Source organism: Rhinolophus sinicus, linkage group LG01 (assembly GCF_036562045.2).
Source record: "Rhinolophus sinicus isolate RSC01 linkage group LG01, ASM3656204v1, whole genome shotgun sequence".
Lineage (NCBI taxonomy): Eukaryota > Metazoa > Chordata > Mammalia > Chiroptera > Rhinolophidae > Rhinolophus > Rhinolophus sinicus.
Window position 1 is genome coordinate 50,405,555 of NC_133751.1, and position 20,776 is coordinate 50,426,330.

At 42.6% G+C, this 20,776-nt stretch overlaps 1 protein-coding gene across 5 annotated transcripts in view; it reads right to left on the reverse strand.

Annotated features, from left to right (window-relative positions):
* The window catches only part of MASP1 (MBL associated serine protease 1), a 70,744-nt gene that overhangs the window by 42,169 nt on the left and 7,799 nt on the right, over positions 1 to 20,776 (reverse strand). For all 5 annotated transcript variants that reach the window (XM_019752100.2, XM_074329233.1, XM_019752099.2 and 2 more), the window contains 2 exons: positions 1,353 to 1,530; positions 432 to 563 (listed from right to left, as the gene is read on the reverse strand). In XM_019752100.2, the coding sequence (XP_019607659.2) occupies positions 432 to 563; positions 1,353 to 1,530 (310 nt within the window). The remainder of the gene's footprint in view (positions 1 to 431; positions 564 to 1,352; positions 1,531 to 20,776) is intronic.

Consider the following 20,776-nt stretch of genomic DNA (forward strand, 5'->3'; position numbering starts at 1 on the left):
CTTGCTGTTTTTGTCTTTGCCTCTCTCTTCTCTCTTTTTTTCCTTTGGACTGAGAATCTTTTAATCACAGAAGAACTTAAGGGACCATGGAAGAGAAGATAAAAAGGAACTGCTAGGTAAGGCGAAGTTCATGGCTAGAGAGAGGACTGGGAAACCTACTTTTCCCCTAAACTGGGCCAGGCCAATTACCTGAAGTAGGAGAGGAAATAGGGACTAAAGGGCAGAGATTTCTGTTGCCCAGGAAGAAAGGTGGCCTAAAAGGTAGGGCTAGTGAGCATTTCTAGCATCTTCGTCCATGTGGTATATGAGGCATAGCTCTCTGACTTCATTTTTAATTGGTCCTCCTGCATATCTGTCATTTCTCTGAGCCTCCCTCATCTGACTGAAAAGCGTGGCACATAACAGTGATGAACAGAACCCCCCGGGCCCACCTCGGCAGGTCCTGTTGTCTGTGTGGAGGATGTAGCCGAAGCGGCAGGAGCAGTAGTAGCCGCCGATGTAGTTGTGGCAGTAGTGATCACAGGACAGCTCCTCGTCCTCCCGCTCCGTGCACTCGTCCACATCTGGGGGGCAGACAGAGCCTCTCAGTCAGCCAATCCATGTGTGATGATGAAGGAAACGGCCAACGTTTACACAGCGCTTAGCACGTGCTGTTCACTGTGTTGGGAGGTCCATGCATTCCCTCATTTAATCTTGCTCCAAGATGAACAAAGCCCAGAAGTAGCCATCATCTCTATTTATACAATGTAATTGGAACCCAGAGAGGTGAGCAACTTACCCAAGATCACAGAGAGCCAGGGTCAAGCCCAAGCATTCTGATTCCTGGTGGTGCCATTGCCCTCCAACAACTGTGAGAATAGCAAGCAGGACTGTTACTATTCCCATTCCGTAGATGATAAAACTGGGACTTAGAAGCCTTAAAGAACTGACTCCAAGTCACACAGATAGTAAATGGTGGAGTCAGCATTGAAATCCAGCTGGGCTGGTGCCAGAGCCTGGACTCTTAACTTCTCCTCCGTGCTGCCTCTCTCTTTCTATGTCGTTTGTAGGGGTCTAACCCTGTCCGAAGCATTGGAAATAGAAAGATAAAAAAGATGTATGTTCTCAATGCAACTAAAAAATTGGAACATACATTTCTCCTAAAAGGATATATGAATGGCCAACAAGCACATGAAAAGATGCTCCACATCCCTAGTCATCAGGTGGATACATATGTGATAGAGAGAATGCACTAAGGCATTCATGGTAGGATCTGTGTATACAGATGTTCACTGTAAAGAAGACAGAGCACAAGGCACTTTTAATCTTCAGAGAGAAAGGGAGAGTGGGGATGAGCCGCTCCTCCAACTTACCCACAGCCATGTAGTGGGCATCAAATCCCGTGAATCGCTCCTCATTGGAGAAATCGGACTGGAAAGTGATGGACATGAAGGAGCCCGGGGAGAGGACCACTTCCTGGCCAGGGGTATGCTCAGTGTCCGTGGACTCCCTGCCGCAGAAGATTGCCAGCAATTGGTCTTCAGTTTCTACCTTTGGGGTCAAAGCAAAAAGGCACAAGATGAGCAGCTTCCCAAATTAGCTTCTCTGCTGGTCTCCAGTAGAAAAGAGGAAGGGGTTGACCAGGAGTAGAGCAGGGAAACCCAAAGAGTGGGGGTTGATTCTGGGATTTAAGGAAAGAAACATTATAGGTTAAGTCCATGTGGCCATCCAATCACTGTTTCATGCATTTTGTTTAGGTCCATCCGAAGTAGCTTGACATTTATCATTCCTGTTGACAAAAAATGACTTATTTGTTAGAAGTAACTCAACGTTAAAATTCAAAAAGAGTTATATAACCTCACAGATGAATTCTATATGGAACAGAAGCTTCCCACATTTCTAAAGAAAAGAAACCTTACATACAATATATTTCATTGATTGAGCATTCCGTGTGTGCCTGCCACTGAGCGTAGCATGGGATGGGGGTGACGACAGCATAAGACATAGAGCTGTGCATGGGGAAGGCAGTGTTCAGACTGATGAAAACTCAGAGCTATTATACAGTGTGACAGGTGCTTTAATGGAACACAAGCACTGGGAATGCACTCAGAAGGAGGTGAAAGATCCCCGGTAGAATGTAAGCTGCCAGAGAACAAAACTTTGTTTTTTGTACAGATGTGTCTTAAGTGCGTAGCACATGACCTGGCACATAGCAGTTATCCAATGTATATTTGTTATGAAGAAGTCAAAGTGCAAGATCCATTCTGAGAACAATCCCCAGGGGGGATTGTAGGAGGAGATGCACTTAGAAGGATTGGTTGAAATTAGATTATGGCTGACTTTGAATGCCATAATAATAAGTGACTCTTCATTCTGTGAGTAAAGGGAAGATATCGAAAACTTTTGAACAGGGAAGTCATATAATCAGAACTACATTTTTAAAAAATTTATTGGACTGACAATTGTCAGTAAAATTACATAGATTTCAGGTGTACAATTCTGTATTACATCATCTATAAATCCTATTGTGTGTTCACCACCCAGAGTCAGTTCTCCTTCCATCACCATATATTTGATCTCCCTTTATCCTCATTTCCCACCCCCCACCCCCCTTACTCTCTGGTAACCACTAAACTATTGTCTATGTCTATGAGTTTTTGTTTTTCATCTGTTTGTCTTGTTCTTTTGTTGTTTTTGGTTTATATACCACATGTCAGTGAAATCACATGGTTCTCTGCTTTTTCTGTCTGACTTATTTCGCTTAGCATTATACTCTCAAGATCCATCCATGTTGTCACAAATGGTCCTGTTTCATCTTTTCTTACCGCCGAATAGTATTCCATTGTGTATATATACCACAACTTCTTTATCCATTCATCTATCGAAGGACATTTAATAGGTAGCTTAATAATACCAAAACTACTGGAATCATCCAGAAATAGTGCATGTTTGTTTTAAGTTCCAGATGCAAAATATGCCTATTTGCTAAAAGAATTCACTACATTGGAAGAGCCAGAGGCCCTGTATAAATTCAGAGACCCAAGCAGAGATCTGAAACGGGTTGCCTAACACTGATTTTGTGTGTTGGTTTGGGAAGCACTGTGTGGTAGCTGGTCGGTATACTTATTTGACCACGAATACTTGGCCTACCCACCACTTTATCATTTACACCTAAGCCAGTTCTTTTAAGCTTGTATTTGTGTTTGCACCCTCTAGACTGACATTTTAGCCAACATGCATGAGAAAGTCTCTCACCAAGAATTATTTCTGCTGCATTTCAAAGTCATTAAGGGAAAGTTCTCAAAGGCTGCTTATCTCTAGTAGATTCTAATGAATTCATTGTTTTGTTCATTAGTTTAGTATGTCAGAGTATCTTGACATTTGACACTTCTGTTTTGAACTAATGATTTATTTATTTAACATAAGTGGGAGTTTTAAAGAAAAACAATTTGCCTTGGCAACAAAACACAAGGACAATTAATCACTAACTTTGGGAATTGAAGTGTAAACAGAAGATGAGATCATGGCTTTGCTATTTATTCCTCTTCTCTGCAGATACTAGCCTAACTCGCACCAGCCTTATTACTGTAGAATATGCCTATCTTCAAGCAGCTGAAATGTCACTTCCTTGAACATCACAGCTGGTTTATTATTTTGGTTATTTGAGTTTTCCAGATGGTTGAAGTTTTATTTAACTATAATTTCTAAAATAATAATAAAACAAAAAACTTTTTTGGGTGGTATAATGCTTTTTAAAGTGTATTATACAAATTCCTGATTTTTTTAGGTGAAACATGCTAACCTTTTCTTGGGGATCCAGGGACACTGTTATGAACATCAAACATCTTGGGGATATTAAGTTGTGCAATGTGGCTTGCCCTGCACTGAACGTCCCCAAACTATGCCTTTGTAAGTCTCATGTCTTCTTTGTGTAGTATTTTATTTCCTGTATTTTTTATGAATATATTGTAAAATACATTGTAAAATAGAATCCAGTTAAGCTGCTCTTCTTAGAACTTAATAAAAATAAGACTAAATAGATTTAGTGTGAGGACCTCGGCAAAGGTTTCTTCTATGAGTAACTGCATGAACTTAAGTGTCTATTTTGGTGGCCTCTGCTTTGAAATAATGGAAGGTGTATGCACCTGGCAGTTAGAAGTCCTAAGCCCTGTTCCTGACTCTACCATAACCTGTAACATGGCCTCCTTCTCTTTAACTCTCAGTTATCCACCTGATAAAAACAAGGATTTGAGCTAGCTGAGCTCTATGTTCTCTTCCAATTCTGACATACTAGTATTCTAACAAGTCATCATATCCATACATCAGAACCACACATAGAAGATAGTGAGCAGGAGTTTCAATAAATAGATTGCTTCCTGCTGAAGAATCTGATGAACTTGAACTTGTTTGTATTCTATAACCGCATAATACAAAATCACTTACTAATGAGTAGTCATCTCTTGAGCATTAACACTTCCAGATAGAGCAGCCTCCTCAAAAACACCCAAGGTCTTTTGGGTCCTATAATGCCTGTAGCATGGACACTTTCAAGTAAAACTAACCAGAGATAATTTGCATTAGGGAGAGACCTAATGAAGTTCTGTGAAAAATAAACTCCCTCTTTGTATCTTCAAGGTTTAGGAACCTTTTCATGATGACAGACAAACAGTCATCACCTGTTTATTTTAGAGAAGAGCCACATTATTTTAGAGAACAGGTAAGCCTGCCGCAGCTGAGACCCATGGGACAATCTGAGCCATATACACCTTTAGAAGCAGGGAAGCGAAGTGCCTGAGGCCCTGGGAATTCAGCCTGTAGCTCAGAATGGCATCCTGGAGTATCAGAGTTGGGAGGGAAGGCCTTTTAAGAGCTATTTCAATCTCCTTCCTTCTAGAGGAAACTGAGGGTGAGAGAGAGAAAGTGACTTGCTCAAGAGTAGAGATAACCACAAGCATTTCTTGATATCAATGTTGCTTTTGGAACTGTTTTGACCCTGGAGAAAGGAACCCACCAATCCAGAGCATCCATGACAAAAGACACAGATACTTTGACAAACAACTTTCCTGGCTCAAGGGCCTCCTGAAACCTTATCTTGGGTGCATGGACTGTCTCCCAGAGAGGATGTGGCTCAGTGACAGCTCCAGCCATAACCTAAACAGAAAGGGTCACTGGCCCTGATTAATATTTGCAGCTATGAATTGTAAAATTCTATAAAAATCATATACCTCCCTGAGAACAGGTGGACTATTGAGCCCTGGCTTCTGTTTGGACGGTCCCATTTCTAGGGTCATCATGTTAACATTATGAAGAGAAATACCTTATCACATGAAGACACAAAATTCATAATAACAGACAACCATCTGGCTGGGGATCACAGACTCTTCATTTTTCTAATTCTCACTATGGGCAACTATGTCCTTTCCGGCTCTTATAGGGAACCAACACATAGATACATGTCCTCAAGTTGTTTTCTTTCATCTTAATTAAGCAATTATTTATACACCAAGTTCTGTCTGGATTATAATGTGGAGAATGCCAAAAATTACTTATTTGTTGCATGAGCATAATATGCAAGTCCCCTGCCTCTGGGAAGGTAAATTTAATAGAAGAATAACGTAAGTACTCAAATGTGTACGTGTTAGGACATTGTCAGGGTGTAGTGACTACAATGAAAGATAGAAATGCCCAGGGCTTAAAAAAAGGGGTGGGGGAAATTGCATCCAGCTGAGGGGAATTAGGAAACATTTCGGAAGAAGAAAATGTTCTTTGAGCTGGGAGCTAAAAGGTGAGTAGGATTTAGGCTGGTAGAAACAGTAGGTGGTGGGTTGGGAGTCTTAGGGAGAGCATCCAGGCAGAGGGAATCCATGGCCTGCAGGGTTCAGAGTCTCAACAACCCCTTCCTTCCCACCACCATCTGATGAAGGAAAAGGGTTCTACTGAGGATAGAAATCTGGAGAGAGCTACGGAGGAGAAGCCAGGGTTTTCTATGAATTGTCTACCTCACTAAAAGAGCACAAAACTCCTAGGCGAAAGTAAGGCAAAGCAGCAGAAAAGTTGGCCAAATTTCTGTGGGAAGACAGCTGCAGCTGCTCTCCACATGTCCATAAAATTATCTCATCGGAGTTTAACAAATGCACTGACCTCTACCCATCAGCTCCTCAGAGCAATGGAAAAGGTAGCTAAGAGTGATTATTCTCATTTTATAGATGAGAAACTTGAAACCCAGATGACTTAAATGAATCAGGCAAGGTCACTGCTTAGCGCCAGGTCCATAATTTCAGCATCCTGATTCTATAGCCAATAACACTCATGCTCCTTTAAGGCATGAGGCAAACCAACAAAGGCTATCCTACAGACCCAATGGCTCAAGGTTTTGCTTGTCTATGTTCCCGAGCTGCACCCTGGAGGCCCTCTGATACAATCTCTGGGCCCTTGAAGAGCTTTTCAGGGTTAATTTAGGCAGACATTAAGAGAGTGTGCTGGATTGTCCTGTTGTCAATTCATCTGAAAACTACATTCCCAAGAATTTCCGTCCCTGTATAGTTCCAGGAAAGAGTTGGCCAAAAGAGGAAGTTGAGTGAGTTTAGAAGGGAACAATCCTTTACTCTCTGAAGGTTGTTTTGTGATCAGATACAGAGATGGACAGATGTAGATGTGCCCACTATGTTCTAACTTGTCCTCACACTCTTCAATCTGCATCCAGATCTTCTTTCCAACTACTGACTCTGATGACCAACAAGGGCCCAGACTTACCATCAGATGCTTGCAGGTGGGACGGTAGCTGCTCAGAGCCAACAGCTTCTCATTGACTCCTCCCCAGGGGCTCTCCTAGTGGCACTTTGACTCCTTATATGGCCCTGACTTCTTGAATTCCCCTGCAGATGCCATCATTTCCACTCATGCCAGGGTTTCAGGAGAAATGATTAGTGACCTTTCTGTGGTTCTCTAATCCCTGTCTATGCGAAGCTGGGACCTTCACTTTCCCAGCTCCTCCTATAATTACATGAGTTCTAAAGCCCATAAATAGCCATTATCTCACAGTACTCATAGAAGCTCTGCTTTCCTGACTGTACTCTGACTGATACAGTTATTGACATCAGAAGTAGATGCTGCAGGAATAAAAACTCTAGAACATATGGCTCCATTTTGGGGGCTGGCCAACAAGTGCAGGCTAGAAAAGCAGTGAGGAAACTGCTATAGGAGGCTTGAAAAAAATGTGGCCTGAGTCATATAGTGGTGAAACAATTGGCAAAATTTGCTTGTGGCAACTTAGAAGGTAGAAAAGTGTACGGTAATAAGCTTATGGATCTGGTTAAGGAGATCTCTAGGCAGAATGTTGAAAGCGTCAGTATGTGCTTCTAGCTGTATGTGGCAAGGTACTTCAGGAAGAAGTAAGTCTTCAGAAATTAGAGGAAAAACAGAGGGCCCAGGGCTAGCTGTGTTGGAAAATAAGACTACTTCTCATCCATAGTCTCTTCACTAAGAAGATATTTTAAAAGCAAAAATGGCTTTAGGATAAAAATCATGTTAAAGATCTGGCGGTAAGACCCTTCATTGAGATGTACAAGATTTAAGACAGTGCCTAGGGCTCCCTATCAGCTAGACAACAGGGCATTGAAGAATCTGAAATGCATTGTCTCATAGCACACTGACATGCCCTCCAAAGTAGAGAGAGGACTATTTTGAAGAGAACGGTGGGTGTTGTTTTTGGCTAGTGGAGTGGACTATATTCTGATATAAGAGACACATGAAAAAAATTTTAAGGGAGATGTACCAACCAACTTGGACTAGAAATGACTGAGGCAATTCAAAATGAAAAGAGGCCTCCAGGTCTCAAGTTTCAGTGCACAGAAAGTAAGTGGAAAGGTCTACTCAGCTGCAAACATGTGGCATCTCTTAAGGAAAAGAAGAATGTCTCAGAGGGTGAAGCTGAGAATCCAGAGGGCAGAGACAAGAGCCTCAGAGAGCAATGGACGAGGGAACCGCTCTCAGCGACAGGAACTGGGCTCTCATTGAAGACAATTCCTGGTCTCTGGAGGAGGCAACACGTGCCCGGCTGGATTTCAGACGACTACGGTGCAGCAACTGTGATATGCCTCCCATTTCTCCCATTTTTTCAGTAGGAATTCTATTGTGGTTATCTTGTCCTTGAACTACCAAGACAAAAAGATAATGGGTCTATGGAAGGAAGACGACTTTTCTTTTGGGTTTAGAGATCTCTGGATCAAGAGAAACTGCACTCACAGATTTACACCCTTGGTGAGTCATCTGCCTCTGGATCTGATTTAAATCATGAGGTCCTGGACTTCAAGCTTGACATACTAATGGGATGAGACCTTTGAGGGATGGGGCAAAAGTGTATTTTACACATGGGAGGGGCATGAATTGTTTTGGCCAGAGGGTAGACTGTGATATATTGTTTGCAAAAATACCTACAAACAGGGGCAGCCAGATGGCTCAGTTGGTTAGAGCATGAGCTCTGAACAGCAGGGTTGCCGGTTCGATTCCCACATGAGCCAGTGAGCTGTGCCCTCCACAAGTAGATTGAAGGACAATGACTTGGAGCTGATGGGCCCTGAAGAAACACACTGTTCCCCAATAAAAAATTAAGAACAAAACAAACCTACAAACAATCCCTTTCATTTCTGTACACAGACAGTTTTGCAAAGTGACTTCATAGATTGGCCTTGTGAATTGCTTTGACAAAGAAACGTGTGAGGTGGCCTTGTAGCTCTTTCCCCTGTGGAATACTGCCCTGAGGCTACCATATACAGAAGCCCTGTCAGGCCTACTGGAGATAAAAGGCCACATAGGGCAGACATAAGTCATCCTAGTTGAATTCCCTAGATGGACCAGCTGACAGCCACCATCAACCACCAGATCAATGAGTGAGGCCATCTTGGATCTTTTAGCTTCAGTTAATATTCTAAATGACTATAGCCACATGAATGACCCCAGACAAATTCGTCAAAAGGATCACCCTGCTGAGCCCATCCCAAACATGAGCAAATACAATGGATTTTGTTTTAGCTACTAAGTGTTGGACTGATTTGCTACATAGCAATAGGTAACTGATATGGAGAGTAAGGAAACAATATGGGACAAAGAGTAAGACTGACATTTGTGAACTGAAATTTGGAGAAGTACAATCTCATGGATTCTGGGGGCCTTGAAAGTTCCTTAGTCTAACCTCTTATCTTTCTACCAGGTCCTTATCGAAACTCATGCCACCTTTCTATGATCAGTTGCAGAGATGAGAAACGCACTTCCTTTCAAGATAGATCAGGCCATTTTGGATGACCCTTTAGAAAGTTCTTCCTTGGCTCCATATCTGGGAATATAACTTGGGGAAAATATTCCAAGTATGGAAAGAACTTCTATGAACAATGATGTTACATATAATAATACAAAACTGGAAACAATGCAAATATCTGATCCTAGGGGAACGGTTAAAGTGGTATTAACTTTGTTAAGCAGCCATTAATTATCACATTAATAGAGAATTTATAATGATCTGGAAACATATTAGTAGGTTATATTAAGTGAAAAAGCAGGAAAAATTGTATATACAGTATAATTACAACTGTGCTATACATTGAAAATAAAAAGTGGAATGAATTAGAGCAAACTGTTAACAATGGCTAGTGGAACTACAGTTAATTTTTTTCTCTGTTCTTATATTTAAAAAGGATTTTTTAAAAAACTTGGGCCCAGAGCTACTTTTGTCTTCTACTCAATGACATAAAATCATTTAGTTCAGGTCAACAAGCAAAAGGAATGCACAGGAGGGGCAACTAAACCAGCCTGGAAGCTCAGTCCCTTCATCTCTCATCGTCACCCGAGTCCTCCCTTTCTCATGGTCATGGAATGGGGACTCCTCATCACTCTCACCTCCTCTCATTTTTTCTAGCCCTTGAGTCCCAACAGAGCTGAAAAAGAGACAAAAATCTTTTCTTTAATTCCACGCAAACCATACAGTGAAAAATACAATACTGATAAAATAACCAAGAAACTCAGAATAACCAAAATTCACAGATCGTAGTGCATGGCAGGGAGGGTCTCATGTCAGGGGACAGGTTTGCAATTGTCAAGTTTAAGAGGGACTCAGTGGATGGAGTGTAAGTGAATGGATGAGAGGATAGAGAAGAGTTCCTTTGTGTGGAGTTAATGAAGACTTTGGGGGAAGAAGAAGGAGAGAGAGAGAGAGAGACAGAGAGAGAGAGAGAGAGAGATTGAACATTTAAGAATATTTGTGATAACAACATGTGGTTTCTCAAGAGAGTGAGTTGAATTGTGAATTGCTTTTGATCTTTTAAGCTTTCTGTTATTTTGGATGTAACTCCTTACTGAGACTGGATCATGTGGACCTCCTCTTTACATAAGACCTCATCTTTATATAAGTTGCTCATGAGTCTTCACCAGCTATTAGGTGCTGGGAGAATTATTTAAACTCTCTGTATTGTAGGTTAAATTGTATTCCCTGAAAAGATATGTTCAAGTCCTAACCCTTGGACTTGACTTGACCTTATATGAAAATAGGTCTTTGCCATGTAATTAAGTTGAGATGAGTGGCGTCCTTGTAAGAAGAGGGAAATGTGAACAGAGAGACACACACAGAGGAAAGTGTGAACACAGAGGCAGAGATTGGAGATATGCCATCACACCCAGGAAATGCCAAGGGGTGACAACAACCACCAGAAAGCTAGAGGGGGCAAGAAAGAATTGATTCTTCCCTGGAGCCTTCAAAGGAAACATGGCCCTGCCAACACCTTGATTTCAGATGTCTAATCTCCAGAACTGTGAGAGAATAAAATTCTGTTGTTATAAGCCACCTGGTGTGTGGCAATTTGTTATGGCAGCCTTAGGAAACTAATACGCTCTGTATATAGGTTTTCTCAAATGTAAAATAGTGAGAATAGTAGTATTTATATCACAGGACCTTTGTGAACACAACATGAGTTATTATATGTAAAACATTTAGAAAGTTGCCTGTAATATAGTCAGTACTCAGTAAATCAGCGAGAAGAGCAAGACCGCTGAGGTTCGGCCAGCTGAGATGCCATATTTTTGGACTCCCAGCTAAATGGGGCACGGGTAATTTCATGTGTCTGAAGAAGAATGAAGACACTGGAACTGTCCCTGGGTATCGTTTTTTTATCCATGTCCCACTCCATTCCTAACGTCACTGAAGCTGTCAGCACAGACTTCCCTTTCTATGAGATCCCCAGGTCCCCAGCTGATGGAGCAGGACTGAGACCTAGAGATCCCTCTCAGCCCAGCCCCTTATTTGTCAGGTGGTATCTTAGGTCCCTTTGGCTCTCTGCACTTGTATACCTCCTAACAATCCTGGCAGATGTGTGACATGGAAAGGTTTGTTCCCTTATTTTATGAGAGAGGACCAGAGTAATGTAAAGGATCTCTAAAAGCTTCCATCCACAAGATAATAGTATTAGGTCCAAGAATCTCTTCACGTTCCTGAGGTTCAAAGGATTTTTTTAGATGTGTAAATTTAGGCCAATGATTCAGGGACAGCCCCAGGCCCAGGACTCCTGACTCCCAAGTGAGTGCTCTGGGCTCCTGAGGTTACTGTCACCACAAGTTTGTCACCTGCAGGGACTGCGCCAGAGGTTAACAGCCCGATTGTGCTACTTTATGCAGTTGTCAAAACTGCAGTTAAAGATCATAAGAAGGAGCAAATTAAAGGTATTGGATGCCAGACAAGAACCTGGGACTAGGGGGAAAAAAAGGAGACGTGTGTGTGTGTGTGTGTGTGTGTGTGTGTGTGTGTGTGTGTGTGTTGCATTTCAGAAGCTCTTGAAAGCCAGGTAAGTAAAAATAGCACAGCTGGTGGGTCTAAGACTTGACTTGGCCTCATTTGAGAGGGGCTAGAGGTCGATGCTTCCATCCTGGCCCATCGTTTGGCCATAAAAACAAAAACAATAAGAGCAATGACTATAACAATAATAGTAAGAGTCTCCTGCTCTGTGTGAAACTTTCCAGTTGGGAGAGGAGAGTATTTTCACCTTTGGTTTATTTGCTTCTGATGGCAGTCTTGTAATGAACGTACTTCAGGTAGACATTGTGATTCTGGGGCCAGAGAGGGGACATAACTCCCTAAGGCCACACATCCTAGGAGTAGCAGACCTGAGACAAAAATCCAAATATCCTGTCTTCCAGCCCTGATTCAATAATTGGAATCAGAGAACCATAGAAGGTCAGAGATAGAAAAGATATTACAGGCTATCAAGTCTAGTCTCTCCTTTCTTGATAGGGAAACTGAGGATCAGAGAAGTGAAGTAACTGGTTCAAGCTTACACGCCCAGATAACGACAGAGTCCAGACCAGGGCCCAGTACACTGATAGTACAGTGTTCTTACAGGTTTGTGAGTCACAGTAAAAACCTCCTCACGGAGCTGCGGGAGTCCCTAAGAGTGTATTGTGTGTATGCATGTGCTAGAGACGCTGAACACTGTGACGGCCTGAGACGCAGCTCCCTTGCAGGATTTTAGAGTCTGAGAATCTCACTGCTACAGCAAGGATTGCTATTTATAAGGAGGGCTCTGGACAGAAAGGAGGATGGTCTCCAGGCAGCATGAGCATGGGGAGAAGAAAGAGCTGGCTGGGGAGGGGTCGCTGGGAGCCTGGGAAGCAGGCATCCCGCAGGTGGGAAACTGGCAGTGCCCACCGTCTCAGCAGGAACAGGGGTTGGGGTGGGGAAGACTCTGGGAATCCTGGCTGGAAAGGAGGGCCAGGAAAGATTTATAGTCTTGTTGGCCTGTGAATGGCTCAGACTCCCCACCCCACCCGTCAGAGACTTCAGAGCCAGATCCATTCACTTGCAAATCCCCTCAGGCACTGGGAGGCTGAGCCCTAAACAGTTCAGGAAAGTTGCTGCAGGACAGAAAAAAACAAAGCCTTTTTCTGTTCTGCTGCACTTGCAGCCTGGCTTAAGGTATGTCACAGTCAAGACTGGAGTGAGAGCAGTGATTAAGCAAGTGCTGAGGGAAGAGAAGGGACCCGTGTCACTTTCACTCGGCAGTTTCCAGGAATGTGTGAGCTGATGTGTTCCTTTGCCACCTCCTAGGACCCTACCCTACCCCAGTCCAAACGTATCTCCTCAAATCTTCCCATGGAAATGCTTCCAGAGAACTGGAATAGGAAGCAAACAACCCGAGTTCCGGTCACCACTCTGCCACTCATATGTCATGTGTCACTGTAACCTCCCCAGGCAGTGGTATGCCGCAGTTGGGTTGTGCCAGCTTATAGGAGCCGATTGTCTACTCTACAGGGACTTTTGTCACCCTGTTGCTAAACATAGCCATCATAAAACATTGTTTCATAAACTTATAATTAAGTAATATATATTAATAACAAATTATATAAAAACTCATCACCTCCTGTTTTATCATTTTCCTATTATCTATGCTCTTAAGGCCGTTAATGTCTAGTATATCTGCATGGTGAATAGTGTGCTACTGTACATCTCTTCTCCCCACCCGCCCAGCCGTCTCCCAGTCCAGATCCAGTTGTGAATCATTTATAAACACACCACTGGGTTCAAGCTGAGTTTTCGCAAACATGCAAGGTGGACGTTAAGAGTCAAGAGGTGAAATGAAACATGGGTGTGAAAGCAGCTTGTAGAATCTGTCCTTGCCATTAAGGCTCTCCTTCCCTGCTCCCCACCAAACCTCTCTCTTCAGTTCCCATCCCCGTCCTTCCTGCTCCAGCCACGTGACCACACTGTTGTTCTTCAAACACACCAGGCATTTCCCATCTTAGGGCCTTTTCTCTCTGGTTGGAATGCTTTCCCCCGAAAAGCCACATGATTAACTGTCTCAACTTCACATCTTTGCTCAGATGCCACCTTCTCAATGAGGACTACGCTGAGCAACATTATTTCAGTCATAACCTCCACCTCGACTCACACAGCCCTCTTTACCCTGATTTCTTTGCCTATCACCTTACTCACTATATAATTTACTTGTGAATTATGTTTAATATTTATTATCTATTTCCCCCAGTGCAATATAAGTATCCACCTGGCAGGGATTCTGTTTTAATTACTGCTATACTCCAAGCTCTGGTAAACACCCTGTTTCCCCGAAAATAAGGCCTAACCGGACAATCAGCTCTAATGCGTCTTTTAGAGCAAAATTAATATAAGACCCGGTATTATATTATATTATATTATATTATATTATATTATATTACATGAGACCCAGTCTTATATTGTAGTAAAATAATACTGGGTGTTATATTAATTTTTGCTCCAAAAGACGTATTAGAGCTGATTGTCTGGCTAGGTCTTATTTTCGGGGAAACATGGCAGTAGGCATGCAATGAATACATCCGTTGAATAAATGAACAACTCTCATTCCTTAGCTTTTTCCTTTCTGAGGAAATCAAAGTAAACTCAAGCTCTGCTTTTTACTAAGGTGTATCTGAGAGCAGCCTGTGTACACACAAGCACACAGATTTGCACACCAGGTACACCCACATCCCAGAGAACTCCCACCTCACACTTACCTACACTTGAGCACATTCTCTGCCCCAGCACTTTGACCTTCCTTCTGTTTTCCATCACCTCATAGCCTGTGCTGTTTGCACTTCCTGAAAAAAATAAGCCTTTTTTTCACACTTTTCTGAAGCTCATTTTCACTTCTTGATTCTTCTGAATCAGCCAGATTGGTGTTTGGGACACAGTATCTCTGGAGTGAAAGAATCCCACCAGGGAATAAAATTAAAATTCATGAGAAACATTTAGCTATGTCCCATTTCTCTTTTCTTTCGGGGGTCAAGGCCGCCTGTCCACTCTCACAGAATTAGCAGAGCTGCTGCAGGGCTGGGGTCACTGACAGCCACAGCCTGAAGGTCGAGGGCATGTTCTGAGTAAACACAGAGGTCTGCACAGAAATTAGGGGCCGAGGGTCAGAGGAGTCAGTTTGGAGCGGGGCATGGGAGGGACTTCTCTCTGAATGATACAGCAGCATGCGGACTGACCCGTGAGGCCTGGGGAAGGGGCAGTGGACTGGGAGCTGCAGACCATCAGGACTAGAAGGGCTTGCAGAGGTCAGCTAGTGAATTTTCTCAGCAAGCAGATGGGGAAACTGAGGACCAGAGCAGAGAGGTGACTTTCCCAATGTCTCAGTGGACACCAGTGGCTGATTTTTAGACCAGAGTCCTTTCCTTTATGTTCACTCCCAAGAGACACGGCCTGTTTCTGTTCTGCCCCAGGACTGGGAAAAAACACAGACATGAGTCCTGAACTTATGGGGCTGACAGTATAGTGGAATGACCTTGAGTTCGCCATTAGAACTTGTGTAGCACAAAGAGATAAATCAAGTATTTCCCATCCTTCATAGCTCAAACTCCATTTCCAATTGTTATTATTATTATTATTATTATTATTATTATTTTGTAAAATGCATTCCTCTCAAAATCAGGATAAAAGAGCGAGTTCAATCTAGATAACACAGGGACCCTTAAGGTCCTTCCATTTTACTTAATTTTACTAAATTACCCCAACAGGCAATGTTGCCTTAGGAATAATGCATAGCCAGGAAGTATACCAAGTTTCCTTCCAGGATAAAACTTGTTCTAAGAAGGGCCAAATGGAGAGAGAAAATCATGACTTGGAAGTAAGGACACCAGGGATTGAGACCTGACGTTCTGTGGAGACTTGGACAAATCCACTTAAGTTCTTTGTGCTCAGTTTTCTTTCCTGTAAATTAGGCGTAATAATCCCTGCTCTTCCTGGTCCACAAGAATGAAATGAGGCAATAGATTAGAAACTGCCATACATTTGTGTTACTACAAGGTAAACACACAAGAGGAAATAAACAACTTCCTGCATTTGATCAGCCCTTTCAAAATACTTTTCCATAAATTGCTTGAAAAAAACTGAGGGACATGAACAAGGTCTTAGATGGCCAGCTAGTGGTAGAGTCAGAGTATCCATTGAGCATCACTGACACCAACAGACACTTTATTACTCACACTATTGCCAGCAGTACCACTATAATAGTATTTATTGAGCTAATCACATACATGTTAGATATGTACCTTTAGAGCTTTTATCTCATCTGGCATTCACGATTAGTCCATTAGATAGGCATTATTATTATCCACATTTTGCAATATGAGGTAGAGGCAGGACTTGGTCTGACTGGCTCTAAAGCCTGATCTCTGGGCCATTGAGCATGATTGCCTTTTGTGATAGTGCTTCCACTCACAGCCATTATCTGCTTTAAGCCCTCCTATAACCTGCGAGGAACGTACTGTATCATTATGAACTTTTTTGTTTTGTACTGATGACAAAGTCGATGCTTGGGAAGACTGAGATGCTTAGGGGATTGCATCGTTGCATTCCTGTTTGCCCCATAAGATTTATCACAAACACTAACAGTTCCCAAAGCCTTTTCTGAACACCCAGAAATGACTACTCCCCAACTTATATACTGCCTCATACCCCTCATGTTATTTGCCCAGTTTTAATTTAGTAATTATATACTTGTCCCATAACATACTACAAAACTGTGAGTCCCTTGAGGGTAGGTACTATCTAACTCATCGTCGTGGGCCTTGTCTTTGGTGCAGTGTGCAGCTTGGGCTTTCAATTGGATTCTTGGACTTCGTTCCATAGATGTTGGAGAGACATTGAAAGATTCTGAATGGCACAATCAAAGCAATGTCTTAAGAAGACCTCTCTGGACACATGTAGAAGGAGAACTGGAAGGGGAGAGACTGACAGCTGGTAGACATTTAGGGGACTATTGCAATAGACTAGGTGAGAGGAATAATTGGAACTAAGGGGCTAGCAGGGGAAATAATGAAAGAAAGGTCAAATACATCAAGGATATTGGGTTAACAGGAGAACAGTGGCATTGCATTATATGAGCATTCAAGAGACGCCAATTGAGCTATACACACTCAATGAGAAAAAGACAGAGAGAGAATAAAAACTGAATGCAGGTTTTTATTATCTCCTTTTCCAATGAACAGATGACATGGAGTAAACTGGAAAGTAGGATGAGTGAATCTACTACCTCCTTGGGGGTTCTGGTTTCTAAGTACCTCTTTCAGTAGCTATAGCTCTTGGGTACCTTACTAAGTCCAAGTGGACCACTTGGACTTGACCAAAGCAGTTGACCACAATTGCTCAACAAAAGCAACTGTAATTTGTTGCATTTCTGAGGAAAAAAAAGGCTCTTCTACACATATTAAAAGACAGTGCACTACAATATTTAAGAGATTAGGTTTGACTATAGACAACACTTGCCTTTCACTATACTTACATTGCAATACATCACTTAAAAACCTAAGCATCCACAAGATGGGACTCCACGGTTATTTAATTTTTTAAAAAATAATAAAAGACTGAGAGTCTTGAGATATAAATTTTGGTCCCAGTGTGAACTTGGCCCATGAATTGCCATTCCTTGGGTTTCAGTCATGATAATGTGGAGTTGAACCATGATTTTTGAAGCCTTAGATGCATAGAATATTAGGGCTAGATGGCCTTAGAGACCCTGTATTTGAGAAAGGAGGAAGCAGAGTCCCCTCTAGAAGTAATCACTTGCCCAAGGTTACCTAGTTAGCAGAGAATGGCCACAGGGATCCAGGCCTGCCAGCTCCTTAGCCAGCATCCATGCTCTGCCCTCACCTACAGCATTAACCAGCTGTGGTTTGTGTGCCATATCCGTGTACTGCAGGAATCCACACATTGTAGCCACATTCCAAGGAGGCAGATGCTGCTGTGCAGATGTGCATGAGCCTTGAAGACCAAGCACTGCAGGAAGTCAGGCCAGAGAGAGGAATTTTCATAAAACGAGAGCACCCGGACCGCAGCCTTGGAGTCCTGCTTTTCTTCAAGCTACTGATGTGCGGTGTCAGCAGTTTGGTCATCATCACTCTGATGAGCCAGGGTGGGAAGGGTGGACTGTGGGTTTGGGCTGGGCCAGAAGGGTTCTTGTGAGTGGGAGGGCCCTTTAAACCCACTTCTAACCCTGCCAGGGGAATTCAGTCACAGAGTGAAAAAGCCTCAAAACAGGGGACATTATCCCATGAAATGGAAATCAGTGATATTTAAATTTGCTTAGAAAAGGACAGCGGTGGCATGATATGTTTACCAGTGTTCTTTAAATGACACGTCACTAAGGCATCCGCAGCAGACAGTAGGCTCTTATCGGAGTGCGTATGGCCATGGAACTTTGAGAAGTGGCTGTTGTAACATATTATTACTGGTTTCTGCCATTATCCTAATTAGGATAATGAGGGTTTGGTGGGGTCATCTGGAAAGTTCTGGCAAGGAAGATTAGGATTAAAATTCTGGAATTTAAAGGACCTTAGGGATCATCTCATCTCACCCCCTCATTGGAACAGATTGAAAAAAAACCAGAATTTTGGAGAGAGATGTCGACTTATCGGGGGGTGGCCTGGCATTCTCATGCTTTATTCAGATGGAAAGGGAAGTGCTTCCTTCTAATTTGTAGCCAAGGAAGACACATTCTGGGGTTAAACGTGGGGGGCAATTAGAAAGAGTGAGGGGGTTTCAACTATGTGGAAGGCTTCTGGGTTTAGGAGTTCAGATGCCAGGGTACGAGTCTTGTCCTTGAATTCTGAGCTTCAATCTCCTCTTCTGTCCAACGGGAACTTAACCAACAGTTAAGCTATAATTCTGGAAAGGTGTGACTTTCAGAGTGACTAAGGAGGACGAGTGAACAGAGTGAGTTTCAGAACCACCTTCAGCCTGAGCAGCCCCACTTCTGTTTTTCATACTGAGCCTACTAGAAGATTTGTTAGAAGAAAACGTTCACTGGGAAGAAAAATTTGGAAAACAATAATGACAACTACAAGAGTGTGGGACTAGATGAGTCTCCAGAGGGCCCCTGCAGCTCAATATTTTGTGAATTCTTGACTCTAGGAGAGGAACTCTGCAGGGCATGTGCGGCCAACAGCACAGGGCCTGTCCCCCTGTGGGCTCCAGTTGTCAGTAGACCACGTTGCAGCATCCTGCAAAGGGAGGCCTGCTCAGGCCTCATTGCTGCTGGAAACTGCAGGGAGGCTAAGCCAATGCTGGGATGGCATTCTGGAAGGGAGTCAGCTGGGCAAACCCAAGCAGAGAAATACATCTTGCCCTTCCTGCCCAATATGTCAATCCCTTCTTCCAAAGATTTTGGAAAAAAATGTGTCTGAATCAGAGATACAAGGACCGTAAGGTACTTCATGTAGTAGATAGCTCAGTCTCTGCATTGCCTGAAGTGATGGCTTTTTTGCTATGCGCAAAGGTCATAAGTCTAATTTTGGAGCAGAGAGAATGGTGCAAAAAGTAATTGCAGTTTAAAAGGTTAAAAATAATTGCAAAAACTGCAATTACTTTTGCATCAACCTAATATAAGATTTTTCTGAACTCCAGATCATTTGGGAGTTAATTGCAGATATGGCACTAGAATAGGCATTTCCTGAATCCCAGGCAAGAACCTAAGACCACGCTGCCCTTCCAGAGGGTCTATCTAGTTCCATCTCCTTGGGCTTTCAGGAAGGTGTCTCATTAGCCTGGACAGAAAACATTAATCAGTTTCCCAAATATTCTCCAGACAGAAAGGCCAAGCTTTGGGTAGAAATGTATTCCAGTGTCCTTAATTCAGTGTCAGAAGATGTCTTCAGATTCTATTGTTGCCCTTGAAAAGTACCTTGTGATTTTTTCCCACTATGAAATGCAGCTGATGTCAGCTCCTTAATCTGCCTTGCCAGGAGACTAAATTTGAAGTGGGAGGGGGCTTGGGCAAAGGAATGAGTTAAATCTTCTATTGTGTGTTTATCATCTTGATGAAGGAGTCCTAACAAGGTCAAACTTGGCATCTGTCTGAATAAGAAGAAAACTTGTAAGAAAGAATTGTTCAGTGCGTACGAACTGAGAGTCAATTCTTGGGGAGGCAGGGAGGAAATAATGAAAAGAAGTCACTATTTGAGCTAAAAAAAAAAAAATCTGTAATTTCTATGGTTGTGAGTCCTCAGTTGCTAACAAAAGCAAGTGTTTTCACTGACAAAATTTCTAGATGGTTGACGTCTTTGGAAGTAGAGAAGAAGAAAAAAATGGTTAGAAAGTTCACATCTAGCCTTGTCTAAATCTATGGAATTTTCTGTCATATTAAACCAACATTTGGTCATTTTCCTTCTGATTACATCCACTCTCCAACTTAAATATTCAAGAGTGTCATGGTTTTATGACAAGCATTAGTTGGGGAAATGGGCCGAGGGATTCTGCTAACCTAGTGCTCCTTAACCATAATCCATCTTCCGCTGGAGTTTGGCTCTGGCAGAAGCTAAATTATATCCTGGAAGACATAACTGACCCGTTTGTCAGAAACTTCAATTTAGGATGATGAATACTTAGGGTCTCAGTGAATAGCCCCTGCCCGATCCTTGTGACTCAGAAGTTGGCTCCATTTTTGATGAATTTATAAAGACTATATGTCAGTCCAGATTACCAACCTACATCATCTCTTAGAGCAACCAGTTCCACCCCTTCTGATTCTGTTAGTCTTTTATTGTCATTACTCTTTTCCATCTTGTGCAATGGCTATTTTACTAGGCTGATCTCTCTTTGTAAGAGGCAAAATCTTTTGTATCCTTAAATTCTCAGAGTCCCTAGCACAAAACATTCCAAAAAGGGCAACATCCCACAGAACAGTGGTTCTCAAATGGGGAGATTTGGCCCCTTTGGGGATATTGGCAACTTCTGGAGTCACTTTTCGTTGTCACAACTAGAGGGGAAATGCTATTGGCATCTAGTGAG